This window comes from Chelonoidis abingdonii, chromosome 23, assembly GCF_003597395.2.
Source record: "Chelonoidis abingdonii isolate Lonesome George chromosome 23, CheloAbing_2.0, whole genome shotgun sequence".
NCBI classification, from domain to species: domain Eukaryota; kingdom Metazoa; phylum Chordata; order Testudines; family Testudinidae; genus Chelonoidis; species Chelonoidis abingdonii.
In genome coordinates, this window is record NC_133791.1 from 8,699,812 (window position 1) to 8,721,008 (window position 21,197).

Genomic DNA, 21,197 nt, shown 5'->3' on the forward strand with positions numbered 1-21,197 from the left:
CATCTATACAGGCTTCTTCAGCAGGGTTTCTCAAACGCTATCACCTTGGCCGCACGCAGCCACCAGGGGCTTTTCTTGTGGCCACAGCATCCTAGGCTGTGATGCAGGAGAGGGGGAAGTAGCGGCCCTGCCGTGTTCCTCCTGGATGCACCACCTTGGTGTTGGCTGCTGGAGCTGCCAGCAGGGGTTGGACCCTGCCCCCCTCTGGAAACACCTCAGGCACAATGCTGGAGATGGCAAGGGCCCCACCTTTCCAGGGGCAGTAGGGCTCAGGCTTCGGCCTTCAGTTCTGGGGTGGCGGGGCAGCAGGCTCTGGCCACAGGGCTTCGGGCTTTAGCCGCACAGCTTCAGGCTCCATCCCCAGGCCATGGGGCTTCAGGATCTGGACACAGGGCTTCAGGCTCCAGCCCCCAAGTATTTTAGTATCACCAGCAACAGCTGGTGGCCACACTGAGGCCACAAAAAAAAATTGTCCTAAGAGCCCCCGGCTCAGGGTAGGTCTACACTACACACTAAGCCCAGGCTCTGACTCAGTTCCGCTTCCGTCCACACACACCAATCAGTCTGACTTGGGTCAGCAAGCACTCAGGACCCGGGTAGGCCAGAGCTCAAGTCCCACTGCGACTCGGGTCCACGCCCTGTCATTCTGGCCACAGCTCAAGCCAGACTTGAGTCTGGAGGTCCGCGTAGGGCACTACAGATATGCTAGCACAGCAGTGGGACCCAGGCCCAGCAACTGCAAAGCCAGGTGCCCAATGCTGCACACACTCAGGTGCAGGTGTGCAAACACCAAGTCCACAAGCCTGGATCTCACAGACCCAGGCTGACAATACACTATAGACTTACCCTTCGAGGGTGGTAACATTAGTGAGCAGCAGGTGTTGTGTGGATTGTGAACACTCACGGCCACTGTATATGCATACAAAACCCACTAAAGGCTTGGTGTTAGCAGCACAGTTTCAGATGCTACATGCCCTTAAGAAGACAGGTTTACATTTACACACAAACAAAAAGAAAAGGAGGAAGCCTCCCTCAGCCCTTTATTGGGGACTGCGAAGAGAGCGACGCAGAATAGTCAGGGACTATGCGCCATTTGAGTCTGCGAGCACAAGTGCAATTGGCAGTACACTGCAGCCACCACATCAACCTGGTTCTGGTCACTCATCTCAAAAAAGGGTAGAGCGGAACTGGAAAAGGTTCGGAGAAGGGCAATAAAGATGATCAAAGGTATGGAACAGCTTCCATACGAGGAGAGAGACTAAAAAAAAAAGATTAGAACTATTCAACTTAGAAGAGAGATGACTATGAGGGGCTAGGATAGAGGTCTATAAAATCATGAATTGTGTGGAGAAAGCGAATAAGAAAGTGTTATCTACCCCCTTCACATAACACAAGAGCTAGGGGGTACCCAATGAAATCAATAGGTAACAGGTTTAACCAAAACATAAGGAAGTACTTCACACACCACAGACACAGTCAGCCTGTGGAACTCATTGCCACAGGATGTTGTGAAAGCCAAAAGTATAACTGGGGTCAAAAACTAATTAAATAAGCCCACGGAGGATAGGTCCATCAATGGCTATTACCCAAGATGGTCAGGGACACAACTACATGCTTTAGGGATCCCTAAACCTCTGACTGCAAGAGGCTGAGACTGTATAATGGGATGGACCATCAAAATTGCCCTGTTCTGTTCATTCCCTCTGAAGGATCTGGCACAGACCACTGTTAGACAGGGTACTAGGCTAGATGGACCACTCGTCTGACTCAGTAAGGCCATTCTTATGTTTTCTTTCCACACTGTTCATAAGATGATCCGTTGTTTTCAATTTAAACTGATTTTACCAAAAAATTGCAAGGTTTTACAAAAAGTATTCTTTGGTATTTTCTGACTTTCACCCTACTTTGTATCAAACATATAAAAACAAAACATTGCATGAGATCTGTATTATCATAATACATTAGTCTGTGCGTATATGCAAGGCTGCTGTTGAAGTAAGGCTACGTATTAGTCTAGAAAACACACACACAAACAAACGAGGCACACACGCAAGCTCTGAACCGCGTGCGCATCTGAACATACTGCTGAATCTCACGCCCGCCATGTACACACTTCAAGCTGTAGCAGATAACGATTTAAAGATCTGACACACTAAAATGGGAAGAAAATGAAAATCTATATCAGAATACGTTTCAGAACACAAGGAAGTATTTAAAAGTTTAACAACAACAAAAACAGGAGAAAAGGACAAAGCCAAGTGTGTGCGCTGTAAATATTTATACGCTAATAGTTCTAAATCTACAACAGTAAACTGTTTATTCAAATCCAAAGTTTTATTTGGGGATTAGAGATGTATTGTTTTCTTAAACTCACAGGTGGTGGTGGGGTTTTGAGTTGTTTTCATTCTACAGCAAACCACATGGATAAACGGAATTCAAAGCATTAATCTACCGAATACTTTCCCTCGTCTTTCCGTCCATCAAAATAAACCCTGATATTTATGCAGAAAAATAATTACTAGTTTTCTGCACTGATTTTCACCTGTTTTTGTTGTGGTGGTAACAAACACTGATAGATTTTAATAAAATAAAAACTGAAAACAAAACTATTCATGAGATGTCATGATGGCCAAAATGTACAACTTGGTTAAGTTCATGGAGAACTAGTTAAGTTCATGGAGAACAGATCCATCAGTGTCTTTTACCCAAGATGGTCAGGGATGCAATCACATGCTCATGGCAACCCTAAGCCTGATTGTCAGAAGTCAGGAAGAGAAGATCACTCCTACTGCCCTGTTCTACACCTCACTGAAGCTCTGGCACCATCCGAGAAAGGATACTGGGCTAGATGGACCATTGGTCTGACCCAACACAGCTGTTCTTATATACAAGGGCCTGGATTCTGAGCTCAAGTTTGTCTTCAGTTGAGTGACACTATGGGGATTATGCCAGCGTAAGTTTAGGGTCTGGCCCAATGGCATTTGCTATCATATTGGTTTCTAGAGGAATTTTTTAACAAACTATTTTAACTGAAAAATGCTGCTTCATCAAAACTGTTTGAGAAACTGGGTTGGTTTTGACAAATCTCCCAACACAAAATGTTTTTGAAAAAAACGTTAGAAATTCCTGAAATTTCAACATTTTTGACCAGAAAAAGTTTTTTGCATATTTTAAAAAGCCTGTTTTGCAATTTTTGCAAATTTAGGTTAAAAACAAAAAAAGGCAAAATTGAAATTAAATGGTTTGTTTGACACAATCTGGAGGGGAAAAAAAAAGATTTCTTGTTCTGAAAATTTGAGATTGACTTTGTCCAGATTTGGGACAAAACATTTTTTCGTTCATGCAAAAATTCTCCTGGGAAGGGAAGACCATTTCCCACCCAGCTCCGCTTGTTTCCTCCACCCCTTCTTTCTTCCTAAACCCTGCAGTCCCAGGGAACTGATGGAAGTTAAAGCCTTGCTCTGCACATACGCGGGTCCTGCAGGAGCAACAGTACAAGTGCCATGTGTCTCCTTTCTAGGAACAGGACGCAGGGCACACAGGAGCTAGTAGCAGCCGGTCACGGCTGGGAGACAAGATTTATCCATTCAGATCTCTATATCCCAGCAAGAGACCTCTAATCTCACTAGAGTGGACTTAAGCAGGAGGCTGAGGGGAGCTTTTCTTAGATGCCTGACCTCTCAGCAAGCCAGCTGGGGTGTTTCAGCAGAACCCTGCTGCTTGCCCTCTCTAACCTTGCAGATTTGGGTGATTTTCAGACAGTCAAAGCCTTGAGACCTGAACTGGACCAGATGCTATTAATGGATGAATGAAGGGGTGGGAAGGCTGCCTTTGAGAACGAATACAACAAAGCATTGGTAGAAGACTAAAGTTAGGAGCCAGGGACAGCTTTATGTTACAGTTTTAAGACAATAAACCCATTTCCCTCTACAGCAGAGCTGTGAACACTTGTCAGTTTACACACACACACACACACACACACACACCCCCCATTGCTCCTAGTATCCACGTGACTTCAAGAAGCATAATGAGGCAGTGAGATTAGCATCGGTCACCTGCAGTTCTCTCGGGCAGGACGGGGTATTTAATTGTAATGTGATTTGATTAAATAGAAGTACGTGTGCGCAAAAAGAGAAGGAACTTATCTTGACCCTACGCCTTCCTTTAAAGGAAGAGCAGTTTTAGCATGTAGCATTATCTTCCCAAAACAGATACACACAAGCAGAAGGTGTGTCAAATGCTCACTACCAGCAACGCCAGTTCCAATGCTGAGTTCAGCTCTGCTCCTCTGTACCACCGCTCCTTCCCCCGCCGCACACTTCATGGCAGATCATTTGTTCCGGTTTTGTGTATGGGGGCAGGGAATCACACAAATAAAGGGCTTAATTGTCCGGCTCACACTATTATCACAGTCCCATTCTGTGCATTGGGAAAGTAGGATTCAACTTTTTTCGAAAAAGGGTGTCAATTCTTTGTAAGAAGTCTGTCTAAAGAGATGCTTTCCTGTCCCCTCCTTTTTAAAAATAATTTGGACAGACAATACCAATGTTCATTTTTAAAGCATTTTTCAATCAATTTAATTTTTACACTTGTGCAGAATTCAGAGTTCTCTTTTAATTTTCAATTTAAATGTTCACAGTTGTGCAAAATTATGGGGGGGAGAGGGCATGGATCAGACCATTATGTAATACCAGTAGCAGCACCGTGATTCAAAAGGAGTTAAAGCTTTAACCATTAAAGCACAAAATGTCACCGTCACACGTCAATATATCCCATGCAAATATTCTTAGATCAAATTCTAAGAAGTTCTCAAGCAGCATTTTTTCGTACTTTGCCTAGCTCTTAATTCCCATCATTCTTTCCTCGGTTTGCGAGTGCTTACGCTGAAATCCATGTGGACTGACAAAAAAACCTCACCCTTCCAAGCCTAGTTACATATCTAAAGCTGTAAGCTCATCAGGGCAGAGAACTTGCTCTGTAGTTTGTACACCATGTGCCCTTGATATCCCTGTATAGCAGCCAATCAGACACAATTTCCATCAGCTCATTTTATGACTAGCCACATGTTGAAGCCCTCTTGTAAGCAGTAGCAATCTGATCTTTGAAGGAAAGTCCCGCATCAATTCACAGCTTGCACTCTCTTTCCATCACCTAAAATCTGAAGCCCCATCCCCAATGCACAAGACAACTGATCTAGACTTTGAAGTGGAAAGGGTCAAAATAGCCACCATATAACTAAGCACAGAACCGTCTTATTTCAGCAACATTACAAGCTGAAGGGCTGTTTGTGCTGATGCTCTGTACTGGCAGCTGAGCCCAACAGCAAATGCTTCCGAAGCGGCCTCAATTCATGTAATGAGGTAACCACCTTACATTGCCCCTAGGCTGAAAGCCATAATGAGGCACGCAACCGGTTCGTGACATCAGGCAGGGCCTACTTTGAAGCATTAAATACGCATACAGTAAAACTAACATCAGGGAATCTGGTCTTGCCTTCCACTAAGACAGGAGATCTCCTCCCCCTCCCCAGGGTTTAAAGCCAAGTCTCACACACACACAAACACAGGAGTGATGACCTAGTGTTACACTCCTGTTTACAACTGCTTCCAGCTTTCGAAGCTGGCAAGCACCCCATTGTAATCTTCCGATGCAGAGGGTAGATATAGCCACAGAGGTGGTACATGAAGCAGCAGATCAGTACACCTCAGCCCAGGCAGGAACCACCAGAGCATTACTTGATGGATGAGAACCCCCCCTCCCCCCCGCAGTAGCCTTTTACAGTGGGATAGGAAGACACTTCAGAGCCCTGCACTCACTTTCAAGCACTCCGCACTGCCACCCGTTAATAATGCAGCCAGTAACCCCATTCATTCCAGAGCATCTCTTAGCACCCGGGCTGCCATGCAAGTCTGAAATATGCATGAACAAGAGAGTAGGTGCATGGTGTGCGAGAACACTTTGCACAGCTATTGCCCTTTGCACCTACGCATCTCAGTGTGTTTTTAGAGACATTCACGATACTACTTGCACTCTTGCTAAGCAGGTGTGACAGCCACGGTCTTGGAAGACACACTGGGAATTGAACTAAGGGATGTCCAAAGCTAAACATGCAAGTCTTCACAGCCTGAACCAAAGGGCCAGACTCTGCAGCTGTGGCCTGAAACAGAACCTCATTTCCAGATCAGGCACAGAGGAGGATGCAGGAACGGGACTCCTAGTCTCTGTTTGCCAGAGGCTTGGAGTGGGCAACAGGGGATGGATTACTTGATGATCACCTGCTCTGTTCATTCCCTCTGGGGCACCTGGCACTGGCCACTGTCAGAAGACAGGATTCAGGTCTAGATGTACCCTTGGTTTGACTCAGTAGGGCCATTCTTATGTTCATAATACATACCAAGCCAGTGGGTTACACTGGCTCAAGGATGAATTCTCATCTGGTATAAACCTTCAGAGCTTCACTGAAGTTCCTCATCTGCTATGAGTCACATCACTACACCAAAGTCAATAGTGCTGAGAGAGTTTACACTGGAGGAGGATCTGGCCCATTATCTCTATCTTACAGACAGAGAAGCTGAGGCACAGAGAGCTTAAAGCAACTGGCTCAAGCTCAGAGCACTGAGGCCGAAGCTGAGTATAGAACCCAACCATCTAGACTCCCACTCCTCTGCTGGTCAGCAGATGTGTGGTTCATAACCTAACAAGGCACCTACCAGTTTAGTGCGGTGCCTCTATTTTTTACTGCCCCATTATACTTCGGGTCAAAAATTCATGTTGATTCCCCCTGCAGGAAAGAGTCTAAGGCAAACTTCAAACCTTTTGCTTTAAGAAAAAGAAATGTTAAGATCTCAAATCATGAACAAATACTTAATACCCAGTAATATTTGGAGTGAAGTGAAACCAGATTCCTTCAATTACCACCCAAGTCCAGAGACATTAGTTATATCAGTGTAGTGTCTAAGAGCACCCTTTATTGCCAAGGATTCCACTGTGCTAAGGGCTGTACAAACAGCTCATCCTTGTCCTATAGCTAGCCACAGCACAGAGTTTAAAGTGTCAGTCATTTGTGGTGTTGCTTTCCACCACCATCTCAACCCTTCTAGCAGAAGAGACACCCTCCATTCCATTTTTAATATGAACAAAAGCTTTGAAAGTTACTTCTCCCGTCAGACTCCAAGGGCAAAGCCACTTGGGGATACAGAAAACTATGCAGCTGTTTTGGTTTCATAGGATCACAAGAGAAAGCAGCTTGCACATCAAAGAGAAATCCTTTGCAGTGTCTGTTTACCCATTTTAGATGCACTGCTCAGGAAGCCAATTACTAGGAAGTTTTAAAGGTAGGTAAAGGTCACCTCCCCTCTTTAAAGCCCCTGCATAAATAAGTAGCAACCCTTGGTTCACGCTAAGTCCCTGATGATGATGCTATCAGAACCTTGTGCCTGCGAAGAGCCCCAGTAAAGGAAAGAACTACTGCAAGACAGAGGCTTAAGTCAGAAACAATTTTGCAACTGACTGATCATGACAGTGGCAGATTTAGGTCTGAAGAATTTAGGGAAGATATTCAGAGTCAGCCACCATCTCTCTTCCGCCCCTTTCGGGGAAAAGGAAGGCTTTGCAGAGTTTGAGTTAAGACTCTTTGTCAAGAAAAACTGAAGCCAAACTGCTCATTTGTTAGAGGGAGCCCAGTTAATCCCACCTTCACTGGAAAGCATTGTGCAACTTTAACTAGGGACAAAGTGGATATTCACCCACAAAAGCTCATGGTCCAATACGTCTGTTAGTCTATAAGGTGCCACAGGACTCTCTGCTGCTTTAACTATGGAGCAGTTCTGCAAGTTAAAAGCATTGATCTGAAACGACCACAAGCGTTCATATTTACACACATTATATATGGAAATCAGAACTCAGTTTTAACCACATTTGGCTGCTACCCATGGCCAGTATAACAGGTTTAAAACAAGTCCTATTGGTAAAGAACAGCAGACTTTGAAGAACAGTCACTTTTTGAAGGAGGGACGGACCAAGGGGCAGGAGGAGTGGAGTGGAGAGGAGAGGTACGTGACAGATGGATGATGCCCCATTTGCTTTGTTTTCAAAGGCCACCTCTTTAACTGCATTTGCCTTGCCAACTAGCAAACAAACTGCAGTAGAGATCAGAACTCCACTACCAAGCTCCTCCTTTTCCCTGGCCGAAACAGCAATATCTTTAACACAGTTCTGGATCAGCTTTTTCCCCCGGCTTCAAAATTCCTGGTTTTAGCAACACAGGCAGGAAAGTCCTTTCCTGAGTTCCGCTATGTCCAATATCACCTTACACGCTACCTTGCGCCTTCCGCTTCCTTTAACACAATATGGCCCAAGAGGCTGCTTAGATTATTAAGCGTCACTACAATGCAACAGGCACCAGAGTCAGCTTTGAAAACAAAAACAAAAAACCCCACAAGGCCAGAACTTTCCAAGCCTTCAGAAGCCGCTCTCATGATTTCCTCTCTTACTTATTTGATACCTCGCTGCGGAAAGGTTTCAGTCTCTTTCTACCAACTCAGCAACTTCTTTTAAAAAAAAGGAAACAAGGACCCCAGCGATGGTACCAACAAAACAAAAGGCAGTTCCTTAAAAGCAAGCCTGCAGCGCGCTGTTTTCCCCACGTGCGGAGGGGACCCGCGAACGAAGCCCGAGCCGTGCCCGCACGCCCAGGGCCGGGGAGGGGCGCTCTGCTAGCCCCCGCCCCACCAGGGATGGGGCTCAGCTGGGTGCTTTGCCCAGGGCAGCTTTAAAGCAGCGGCTGCTGGAGCCGAGGGCGCGCACACACCTGCCCCGCCAGCGGCCCCGCGCTTGGGACCAGAAAGCCGGGCGCGAAGGGGTCGCAGAGCCGGGAGAGCTCGGGGGGGAGCCGGCTCCAGGGCCGGGGCAGAGCAGCCCACAGCTGGAGGGAGGAAGGATTCGGGGCGGCGGCTCCCGGGCTCCCTTACCTGCGGGAAGTCATGGCAGCGCCGGGACGCAGGACCGGGGGATCCGCGGACACCGGCGCTCAGGCTGCTCAGCAAAGCGCAATGTGCCTGCCGGCTCGGCGCAGCTGCTCAGGTCACAGAAGGGGGCGGTGCTCAGTCCCCCAGCCACGCCCACTCCCGGGCCATATATGGGCTTGGATCGCCCCCTCCCTCATCCCCCAGGCCTCTCATTCGTCAAGACTGCCAGGGTAGCCCCGCCTGCTCCAGCTGGAAGTTTAAACCACGTGTCAGCAGGGGGAAAGCCCTCCCTGTGACGAAGGGGACACCCGCCCTCTGCTTCTCTGCCCCCTCCCTCCCTGCTTGGCAACTGGCACCGCCTAGCAACAGAGGCAGGGCAGCCACTGCGGTTCTTAAAGAGGCAGCGCACGTCCTGGGGAGGGGATGCCTTAGGCCAGTGGTTTTCAAACTTTTGTTCTGGGGACTCAGTTGAAGAAAATTGTTGATGCTCCCGACCCAAGGGAGCTGGGGATGAGGGGTTTGGGGTGTAGGAGGGACTCTGGGTTTGTGGGGGCTCAGGACTGGGGGATGGGGTGCAGGAGGGCGTCAGGTCTATGGGCTGGGGATGAGGGGTTTGGGGTGCAGGAGGTGCTCTGGGTTTGTGGCGGCTCAGGGCTGGGGCAGGGGATTGGGGTGCAGGAGGGGGTCAGGTCTATGGGCTGGGGATGGGAGGGTGGAGTGCAGAAGGAGATTAAGGGTATGGGCTGGAGATGAGGGATTTAAGGTGTAGGAGGGACTCTGGGTTTGTGGGGGCTCAGGACTGGGGGATGGGGTGCAGGAGGGGGTCAGGTCTATGGGCTGGGGATGAGGGGTTTGGGGTTCAGGAGGGGCTTTGGGTTTGTAGGGGCTCAGGGCTGGGGCAGGGGGTTGGGACGTGGGCATGGACTTACCTCTGGCAGCTCAGTGGTGCAGCCGGCTTGCACCATGGACTGCGTTGCACCCCGGAAGTGGCCAGCAGCAGGTCTGGCTCCTAGGCAGATGCGCACAAGTGGCTCCGCGCGACTCTCGCCCACAGGCACTGCCTCCTCCAGTTCCCATTGACCAGGAACCAATGCTTGGGGAGTGCGGAGCCAGTGTTCGGGGTGGGGGCAGTGCACAGAGCCCCCTCCACCCTGCCTAGAAGCCAGATCACCGCTGGCTGCTTCCAGGGCACTACATGGTGTGGGAACAGGTAGGCACTAGCCTGCCTTAGCGAGGCAGCACCACTGATGGGACTTTTAACCTCCCGGTCAATGGTGCTGACCAGAGCAAGGCGACCCAGCTCCTTACATGCCACGACCCAGTAGTGGGTTGTGACCCATGAATTGAAAAACACTGGCTTAGGCAGCTGGGCATCAGGTTGGAAAGGCCGAGCCTGGTTGAAGAGGCAGGGTAGGAGCCTGGCAGCTGCAGGGTGCCCACCCCAGCAAGGGGATCAGCCTGTGGTCCCCCTAGGGCTGGGGCTGGGTGAGGTGGGCCTAGGGAAGTGGGGATGGAGGGTAGCTCTGTGGCTGTTCCCTAGAGCCCAGGGACAGGCCAGCCGGAGTCTGTACACTCAGCAGGGAGCAGCTCAGCCTGTTGTCATTAGTCACCACTGCCAGCGGATGATGTGAGCTTTAGCCAAACCCCAGGGCAGGTAGCCACCCTAGTCTGCCGCTCTATAAATAAAATTCCTGTGGCAGGGCACATGGCGTTTGTTCAAGCACCATCCTGACTTTGGTGCCGGGCCCTCTGGCTCAGTCATCCGAGGCTGTGCTTTGTCCTGTGGCTCCGGCCGCACAAGGCAGAAGATCAGAGATCACATGTTGAGATGCCAGTGTGTGGTCTTGTGATAGGCCTTCCTTTAAAATAAGCTTTGTCCTGTAATTTTCATAAATTGTCCTTTGTTTTCTTGACATGTTTAGGCGGGCGCTAGGAGCACAAGTTGACCTGCTGTTCAGGAGGAGAAAGAGAGATGGATCCTCTCTGTTCTGCTCCCCACTACAGGTACCCCGGCACTTCTTGTTACCCAGTTGCCCAGAAACACATTTTTCCACGTCCCTCCTATACACCAGACTGCTGCTTTCCCAGAGGTGTCTGCATGGTTTTCTCTACATGCTGCCCCACTGGAGTGGGACTACTCCCACCACTAAGGGAAGTAGGATGTGGTCCATATTTAGAAAAGGCTTCGAGATCCTTTTGGATGAACTAATACGTTTAAGCAGCAAAGAGTCCTGTGGCACCTTACAGACTAACAGATGTATTGGAGCATGAGCTTTCGTGGATGCATGCTCATGCTCCAATACGTCTGTTAGTCTGTAAGGTGCCACAGGACTCTTTGCTGCTTTTACAGATTCAGACTAACACGGCTACCCCTCTGATAATACGTTTAAGACATTAATAAAAAAATAAAACACTGCCTTTATTGAAAAACCAAGGAAATCCTCCTCCTCCTCCAACCCAGTCTCCATGATCATGCCGCTGGTTTCTAAACTTTTATAATACATGTGCAATTGGTATTTACAACCTCTTATCACAGGTTCTTGAAGTGCTTCCTACACATTAATTGTGGCTTGATAATTTCCCAGCCAGGGAAAGCAATGCCCCTGCTCTCTATAGCTTTCTGTTGCTTGCATTATATATTGCTTAATGTATTCTGATGTGCTGGTTACCTTTCTCCACAGTTCAATACCTTTGTATATTTTCTTCCCTCCACCATTGGATGAAGCTAACCTCATCTGCTCCCTAAAGCAATACCACTTAATTAAGAGGTCAGGACCGCCACCTCACCTTTCCTTTATATGTTATCATCTTATCTGCTTTAATTGCCCAGCACAAAAGTTAACAGAAGGTTGCTGCCTTTCAAAATAAATCAATAAATAAAATAAAATGCAGCACATAATTATTGCATAGAACAGCAAATGTTTTGATTTATATTTTGATTGATTATAGAATGACAGTAGCTACAACTGGAGGATGGTGTCTTTGGCTTTCGTAGTCAAATGCCACAGTAATTCAATCCACTACATTAAGCACTGAAACCAGGCTGCCAGTAAAGAAAATTCTCTTTCCGTTAATGAACGTAGGGGAAAGCAGCCCACCATGCCAAAACAGTATTAGGTAGGAAGGAAAAACCTGCCAGCTACGCTAGTACAAAACCAAATAGATGGCATAAAGCTGCCAGCCATGCTGACATCATATCAGACATTGCCAGGGGCTGTGAAGGCCAAAACTATAACGGGGTTCAAAGAACTAGATAAGTTTCTGGAGGAGAGGTCCCTCAATGGCTATTAGTCAAGATGGTCAGGGAGGCAGCCCCCTGATCTAGGTGTCCCTAGCTGCGAGTGGAAGAAAGGGGATGGATCGCTCACTGACTGTCCGTTCTGTTCATTGTTCTGAAGCACCTGGCATCAGCCACTGATACAAGACAGGATCCTGGACTAGACGGATCATTGGTCTGACCCAGTATGGCCGTTCGTATGTTCGTAAGAGGTAAGCCTATGAGCACTGGCCCAATTGGTCTTTAAAGTTAGTTCTATTCCTTGTTTTGCCTTCTCTTTTGGAGAGGGAGAGAGAGTCCTCAAATGTGAAGGGACACATTGTGATTGTCCCTGTGCCTACGCAATGGTATTAGAGAGAGAATCCGGCTTAGGTTTCAGAGAAGCAACAACAATGACCACGCTGCATTGGTACATCTCTTAAATCTGCAGCCCCTCACCCTAGGTTCCCCCTTTGGGTTTCTGATGAAAGCAGCAAGCTGGTAATCAGGCTGGTTAGAAAAAGCAAAGGTCACTGAAGGCCCAATCTGCCAGCCAGTTGCTTTGCAAACCAGCCACTAGAGGGCAAGGCAGTTACAAACCAATAACCCTTGAGTAGGTCTGGGAGAAGCTAATCCACAGCCGAGCTGCTGCTGCTTTGGTTAAATGAGGAACGCCTGGTACTATAGACCTGAAGGATGCAGGCTGGAGCATGCTTAGGTTGCATCTGTCATCAGAAGGCTCACACGGCATTCTGTGAAAGGTGGTAGGACAGCCAACCATTGCTTCAGAGCTGGGGCGGGGACCGACACTGGCAAACAGAGAAATAACCTGCGAGAACAGAGAAGGGGAAAAGAAAAGGGCGAAGAGATGAAATATATAGGCCAACGTCCTTGCAGTCTAGTCAGAGAGAAGAATAGAAGGAATAGCCCCAAGAACTTAGGTGCCATTTGTGTGAGGAAGAGGACAGAGCTTCAAAAAATGTGAAGAACAATCAAAAGGGATTGATGTTGTGTTATTCTTTGAATTCTGCACTAAGACACTGGATACGATCCACAGCCACGTCTCTTCCTCCTGTCAGCTTTCGGGTCTGGCCCCAGTGTCACACTGAAGTCAATAGCATTGAATGGGTGTAAATGAGAGAAGAATCAGACTCGCTCTCTCTTTCACGCAGATCTGGCCATGTCAGCTTCAAGTAAAACCAACTGTGCCCTGGAAAAGCAAAGCCCAGTCCTTGTAGCCTACAATTACCGTGTGAAGGCTGATTGGAGAGCTGTATGCAATGAGTTGGGTGGAGCTCTGCAGTTTCTAGTTGTCACGTCAGAAGTGCCACCAGCCCAGCTGGTGCCCCTGCTTGCCTAAGCCAAATGGGCAAGGATTGAGTGGGCCATGGAGGCTGAATGTCCCCTTAACTCTGAGAGGTGTTTCACTTCCTCTTTCCCAGGGCAAAGGTGAAGTCCAATGAGTGGGACATTGGGCCAGATCCTCAGCTGGTGTCAATCAGCATCAGTGGAGCTAGGCTCCAGCTGGCCGATGGTGAGGAAGTTTGTACAAATATTTGGCCATCTGTGGTGTAAATCCAGAGGACTTTGATGATTTACACCAATTTATATGAGGGCAGGGTTTAGCCCAAAGAAAGTACTGGCCTCCGGCCCCTTTCCCGAGCACTGCATGAAAACAAAGCCAGCTGTCTAAGGCAGAAAAAGCCAGAACATGACTGACCAACTCCCCTTCCCCCAGCCATGTACCCGCTTGCAGTAGCACAAATAGCAGTTTTCTAACTATAATAAGACACAGTGAATTCCACTTCTATTCGGGGAATACCCGGGGCCCTGGCAGCAGCAGCAGCTAGCTCATTTTTCAGTGGGGAGGTTGGCAGGGTTGCACAGTGAAGCAGTGGATTTTTTAACACGTGATGAGACTCAACAGACAAAAGAGCCACAAAAAAGAACCCTGCTGCTGTGTCCACTAGCTCCTGGGAACACCTTGTAGTTCTCCATTGTGAGAGACAGAGCAATGGCTTCTCCTTGAGGCAGGCATGGCTGGTAAAAATCCTGTCCAGGCTGAACGGAGACCAGGAACCTTTCTGAACCTGCTTCAGCAGTGTGAGAGAGGAGTCTAGCCTGACTAGAGAAAATGTCATGGGAGGGTTAAGAACAACAACAAAAACAACCTACTAGAAAGGATCTGACTCTCTATTCCCTCCTAGGGCTGGTTCTAGTAACTACTATCAAATGCCAGGACCAAATTGCTGCTGTAAATGGACATACACACACCCCAAAACTAGTGGGGGTGCCCCCACTTCCATCAGCTGGGAATCCAGCCTCCCAGATTCTATCCAACCTCAGTAACTGCATTCCCCAGTATGCTACACCAGTGTGCTACAAAGCAGTGAAGAATCAGACCCTTGGATGGCCAGGTGGTTAATGCAGGGACTGCCCCTGGGTAGATGTCTGCACAGTACCGTAGCCCAGCGGGGCCATCAGCCTTCTTGAGCCCTGCAGTGTGAATGTTACATGGTAATAACGACCATGCTACATTTCTAGCCAAACCCCAGTGATTTTATCCCTAGTAAATTCTAGCTGGTAAACTAGAAAAGTCTATGTTGTGGACAGTGCTGCTATCTCTGCTCCAGAGGTCCCCAGTTCGGCTCCTACCAAGGATGGCTTCTTTGCTCCCTCTTTTTTCATTTGCCACTGCTAATTCCCGGCTGGTCTCTTGAGGCAACTGCTCCGACGCATGCCAGGGAGGGATATCGAGCCTCCACAGAGGGGGGAGCGGCTGTGCTGATGCATGCCCAACATAACTGTATGGGAAGGGGGATTCAGCTCCTTAATCAGAAGCTGTGGAATCCATCATTCATGCCCAAGCCCCAAGGCATTTCCTGCTGCAGACTCAGGACATGGTATATTTAGCTATAACACACACGTTTTCCTAGGCATTGGTATTGGGGCAGGGGAGCGGACTGGTCAATGCTGACGTGGTAAAGGGCTGGGGCGCACATGCAGCAGGCGTTGGGTTTATTAACAATCTAACACCCGCCAGAAAGCATCACTGGGGCAGGGGATTTGCCTTACGTTTGTCGAGTGCATTTCCGCGCTGGAGCCTGCTAAGGCAAGTAAAGCAGGGGCCCCGCATTGCTCCCATTGGCTTTAACAGGAGCAAGATCAGGCCCTTTATGCTTCACAAAGAGCACCACTGAGATGCGGCACCATCTGGGCAGGAAGGGCAGCAATCAGCCCATAGATCATTGTTCAGCAGAGGAGAGGGAGAGTTTGGCTAAGGGCAGCTGTATAAAACCCAATTCTTGTAAAAAGTATCAGGGGAGCCTCATTGTTGGCATTGAGGGCCTGCGTTCTACAAATCTCAGCAGCCACACACCCAAAGTTCTCTCTCCAAGAGCATGAAGACCTCATTTGACCCTAAGATTCTAGGGGTTTAGCTAGAAGCCTGATCCTTAAACCACATTTAGATAAGGTCAGTCATCCAGAAGGATCTCAAAGCATTTCACAAACTGATCAAAGTGATTTATAATCTCTCCCCAATCCATCTATTCTGTCTCTCTCATTTCCCCTACCGGAGAAATGCAGCCACTTCTGGGCTGGCACAGAACCACTGTTTAACAGCACACAACAATACTATGCAAATAAAGAACACTTAGGTAACAGACTGCAGGGGCCTGGGATTTTAGTTGGCCAGAATGTAACCCCCAAACTGGATTTTTGCTAGACACTATACTTAATACCACTTCCCCAGTTTCAAAAAGGGCACGAGATGTGTAATGATGGTAAAGGGCCAGGATCTGACGTTTACATCTCATCTGAAAGACAGCACCCAGAGCTGCACAGTGCCCCCTGAGACCACGTGAGGGCATCGGTTTTGAACTAAGTCAGGGAAGATGACGCTACTGGGTTTCCATCGTATCCAGAAGCACCTTGGGCTTTCTTTGGACATTTCCCTTCCAAGTATTGAACAGCTCCAATGCTGCTTGCACTCAGGAGGTGAGAGACAATCCTCTGGGAGGGCCAGCCCCGACAGCTCGGCAGCTGAGATGCTATGAAAATTCTAGGGCAGGCTCATCTCAGCCCTTAGGAGTGGCGATAACGCAGTGACCGGGCCAGATCCAAAGCCCGCTGAAGACAAGGGGAGTCATTCCATTGGCTTTGATGGGCTCCAGACCAGGCCCATGCCACATGCATACAAATTCCATTCCCTTCTCTTATTATAGTAACTGGCCAAAACCTTTTTCATGGAATTTTGCTGTAGGGGAAAGAAATCAGCCCTGTGGCAGGGGCTAAGCTTTCTCCAGCAGCAAACTTTTACAAGTGTGTTATAAATCCCGAAAGGAGGGGTTTCTAATAACCCTTAATTACAGCAGCCCTGCAGCTGCCTCGCTACTTAGAGAATGAGGGATTGTTATAAGAGTCAGTGTTATTTGTCGGGGCCAGGGCCCTGTTTCACTCACTCTGAAGCATTTCATGCCCTGTCCTACTCTAGCATTAGTACTTAGTTCTCAGAGCCCTGTTTCCAGCCATAGACCTCAAGGCAATTTACTAAGATGGAGACATCTCATTATCTCTGGTTTTGCAGCTGGGGAAAGCAAAGTGCAGCAAGGTGAATTGACTAGCCAGGGGCCACAGAGCGAGGCAGTGACAGAGCAGAGAATAAAACCCAGGTCTCTCGCTTCCCCGCCCAGGCTCGCTTCACATACAGCATACAAATGTGGCAGGCAGCACAGGGCTCGCCAGGCTGCTTCAGACTATTAAATCTAGTGCTCTGCCTCCGGGAATGGCCGATAGCTGAGATTTATGGGGGAGGAGAAAGATATTCCATAAGTTACACATCTCCCCTCCCATCTAGCCAGCCCCTTGCTGGGACCCTCTCCCTTTCAGTATGGGAACAGCAGGGTGATCACAGCTACCCCAGGCTGAGTACCCGTGATAGAAAGCTGTGCAAGGAAGTGTTACAAGTGCACACGCACCTTCCATGCCTGACACCCTCCTCCTTGGAGCTTCCATCCACATATTTCTCCCTTCCCTTCGAAGCCTAGGATGTTGGAGGTTACATGGGGCTGCGGCTGGGTGGAAGTAGAGTGACATATCCCCACCCCCCCCACACACTGAAATGCACTAGAGCAGAGGAGCCTTTTGGAGGGACAGAGCCAAAAGCCAGTAATATTGTTTGCTATAGAACAGGGACACTTGAAACCACGGCAGGCTCATGGAAGATGCTATTAAAAAGGCACTCCTCTCTCACCCCATAGAATACTCACAGCTGAGCTATGCTGACAAGTGTGGGGTTAGTTTATGAGCTCGTAAGTCAAGGGCCCAGTTCTCCACCCACTTGCTGTCACTCCTGATTTACACCAGCACAGGCGAGAGAAGGATCAGACCCTATTTGGTTTGATTTGCAAAGGTGCTGAGTATCTGCACCTCCCCCTGAACTTAAGGCCTGATTTTCAGCTGCTGCCATAGGTGCCTGGCCTGGCTAACCAGCCTCCTTCCAGACCGCATGTGACCTCCCAAAGCAGGGGAAGGCCATTCCTCTGAATGGCGACTGCCACCTGCTGCATGCACCACTGTGTGCCCTGGACAGCACTTCTCCTTCGTCCTCCAGCTGCGTTTCCAGTGCCTAGAGTGGAACGCAGGCAGGCAGGGCCCTGCTTTTCATTCTGTGCCAGAAGACAGTGGCTTTTCCCCTGCCGCTTTGCGTCAGCGGCTTGAAGAGGTACTGATTTAGCAAGCCGCTGCCTGCTGCTGCATAATAGGGTCATTGTCAGGAAAACTCTGCACCAGAAGGTTGATCTTCAGCAAAACTTAGGCCCAGTGGTGAGTTTTGCCACCCCTTTTGCTCTTAAAACACTAGCCCCATTGTTCCCTCCCCATAGAATTCTCTGGCGTCTGGTTACCCATTGAAAATTTTACTTCCCACTGAGCCGAGGCAGGGGGGCTCGACCCCAATCAAATGCTCATCATTGCGGGATGTCAAGAACATCTTTGATTTTAAGTTCTAGTCACCTGCTGGTTAACAGAACATGCACTCCCCCCATGCAGCTCCACTGAGCACTGCCTCCTGTATATGGAAGCATGAATAACAGTCTCCACTTGCCATCTTTTTATGCGACAGCTGAGAATAACAGCCTTAAATTGGTTCCTAGGAGGTGAAAAGACACCACCATGAACACATCTGCAAACTAAGGCCCAGATCTGCAAAGGTATTGGGAGTTAGGCACCTGAAAACCTTTGCGGCCAGCCACCTAGATAACCACCCATACAGATATGAGTTGTGGTGCAGAACAACCAACCAATTAATCAGGTGCCTTTTGTGATTATCTCCTCACAGGATGGCACCTCAGCTCGCTCAGCATGAACATCCAGGTGCTAAAGCTGCCACTTTTGAGGACTTGTCCTGAGACAAGTGATAAAGTAGCATCATTTGGAGCTTTTTCCTTTTGAGGCTGGTGCAGCAGCAAAGCTTGAAACCCACTTGGACTCCTTTAGTTGCCAAGCAAACCAGGACTTAGGACATGGTCTTGAAATTGACAGCTGTCACATCCATTTTAGCACAGGAAGGAGAAAGTGTTTGTCAGGACAGTCCTACACTCATTGGAAAACCCACTCCATATGGTGCGTGGCTCACCATGCTATTCTTCTGAACCCCATAAACAAAGGGCAGCTGGTTTCCCCAGACATTGTTGGGGAATAAGATAGCTGTGTCCCAGGGTCACCCCCTCCAGAGCGCTGCCTCATGGCATGGGGCAGCCCTGCAGCATCACTCCCTCATTTTCCTCCTTGCTGGTGAAGTCCCTCAGCCTTCTGCACATGAGTTCGTGTTGGTGATGTGGCTTGACCCTCTGACAAGTCACTCAATCAATTTAACCCTTTCCATGCTAACAAAAATCCACACAACCCAAAGGTTTTTCTGCCCCTCTTGGGTGACTCTTCTGTCCACCTTCTGGGCTCAGGTCTCAGCCCCTTCTGCACTACCGTGAAGCCTTCTCTCCTCTGTGCTGACTCCCTGCCTGGTTTCCCCAGAGGCCCTCTTGCTATCTGCCACTCATTTGAACTCCCTGCTCTTCACTCCTTACTCCTGGCCCCTGCAGAGTTCCTCCTTGTGCTCTTTTAGCTGAGGACTTTCACCCAGGACTTTCTCCCAGGAGGCTTTTTTCCAGAAGGGTTCCCTTCCCATAGGCCTCCATAGAGCCCCTTCCTCAGGGCCTTCCACAGGATCCTAACCTGGTTCCTGTAGTTCCTTCAGCCCTTTCTGTAAGGCCCAGGTGTTCACCAGCTGTCACCTGACTCTATTCATCCCATGATCGCCTTCATCTGCCCCACCCAGGGACGCCAGCTAGTGGATCATAGCTGGGGCTGGGCTAAGACTGGCACCTGTCCAGGTTTTCCCAGCCATGTCCCTTTTTCAAAGAAGCTGTCATGGGAAGTCTGTCAGGGTGTTCAATCCACACTGCCAGTTTGATAGGCTCAGGTTCAGCCCAGCTGTTCGGGTTTTTTTTACCTTAAAGGTGGCCACTTTAGACCAGCTCATCTCCCCTTAAAGGGGTCAGCCACCCTGTGACAAGCTGCATTTTGGACCACCACCCAACGAGGTGACAGTGATGTCACATAAAAATTGGGGTGAACCAACTTCATGGAACACAAAAAATGTTATTAGTGCATCTAAGAGAGGACAGCCCCAGACTGGAGTAGAGAGAAACCAAAGTGCTTTGGAGCAGCCCATAAAGGGGTATGGTGAGGGGAGAAAAGAATATTGATGGGGCTGAAGGAGGAAAAAATGCATTGAGGGGCAGGGCTGCAGGTTAAGGAAAGTGAAGGTGCTTTGAAGTATTTGGTCTCTACATGGGGAATGGGTTGGACAGAAGGTGACTCTCAGAGGGAGGGTGAATTTGGAAGGTGTAACGGGACTCTGAGATCCTGGAGAGAGTTTGGATGGGGTAGGTTGAGCACTTTGGCTCAGAGTGGAATGGTGGCCGATAGATGGGTTTGCTTCTGGACTGTATCTGTAGACAAATGAAGATGCAGACTGCAGTGGTCTCCTGGCCCTAGCAGAACAGAGCAGGATCAAGGCTAAATAATATATTATTCTAGCCCCATTGCTGGAAGTTTTTAAGAACAGGTTGGACAAACAACCGGCCGGGATAGGCTAAGTCTATTTGGTCCTGCCTCAGTGCAGGGGGCTGGACCTGGTGACCTCGTGAGGTGCCTTCCAGCCCTACATCCCTAGAATTCAATGTCCTCCAATCACTATGATCAATTCATTAATTGGCAGATAAGTACACGTAGGATACAGGCAGGGCACAGGAGGGCGAGTGCTATTTTAGCTCAATTCCACCCACAGACCCCAAACAACAAGAAATTTCTACTCACATGATCAGCAGTGAAATATTTAAAATGCCAGCATTATTAACCTATCATTGAACCTCAGAGTTAACACTGCTATGAGATGAATGGGGTACTTCACACCTCTCCTAGCTGCTGTTTCAGGTTATGTGTTTGCAGACTCAAAAGACAATACATAGCTTAGTCTCATCCCTGCAGATAAAGACACATGCAATTTCTTGCTTTAAAAACACCAGTAAAGGCAATGCGTAGAATAGAGAAGGCAGGTCTGGTTCTAGGCAGAGTACTGGGAAAGTCAGGGGTTTAAAATATTGAATCCCTAAAGTGTCTGTAAATTTTTTCTTGAAAGGCCTTTCCTACCCTCCACTATTCAGTGTTAGAATCTAGCCCCAGTTTTTAAACTGCCAGATTTATTGTTCCAAGGCTTTGCCTTTAGGTAGAAAGATGTTCCCAAGGATACTTGTAAAAATGGAGCCATGTCAAGTAAATATGTAACCAGCCACACCAGATTATAGCTAGATATAAAACCCAAACCAACAGGATACAAGGGGCAAAGGCCAAATTCTTAGCTGTTAAAATTCTTGGTTTTTTAATCAGTTTGCAGCACAATCTTATGTTTTTCA

At 48.5% G+C, this 21,197-nt stretch overlaps 1 protein-coding gene across 1 annotated transcript in view; it reads right to left on the reverse strand.

Moving 5' to 3' along the window:
- The window catches only part of LOC116824594 (tyrosine-protein phosphatase non-receptor type 11-like), a 93,364-nt gene extending 84,300 nt beyond the window's left edge, over window positions 1-9,064 (reverse strand). Inside the window, exon 1 of the mRNA XM_032779977.2 lies at window positions 8,970-9,064. Coding sequence (XP_032635868.1) covers window positions 8,970-8,983 — 14 coding nt within the window. The 5' untranslated portion in view covers window positions 8,984-9,064. The remainder of the gene's footprint in view (window positions 1-8,969) is intronic.
- Between the last annotated feature and the right edge of the window lie 12,133 nt (window positions 9,065-21,197).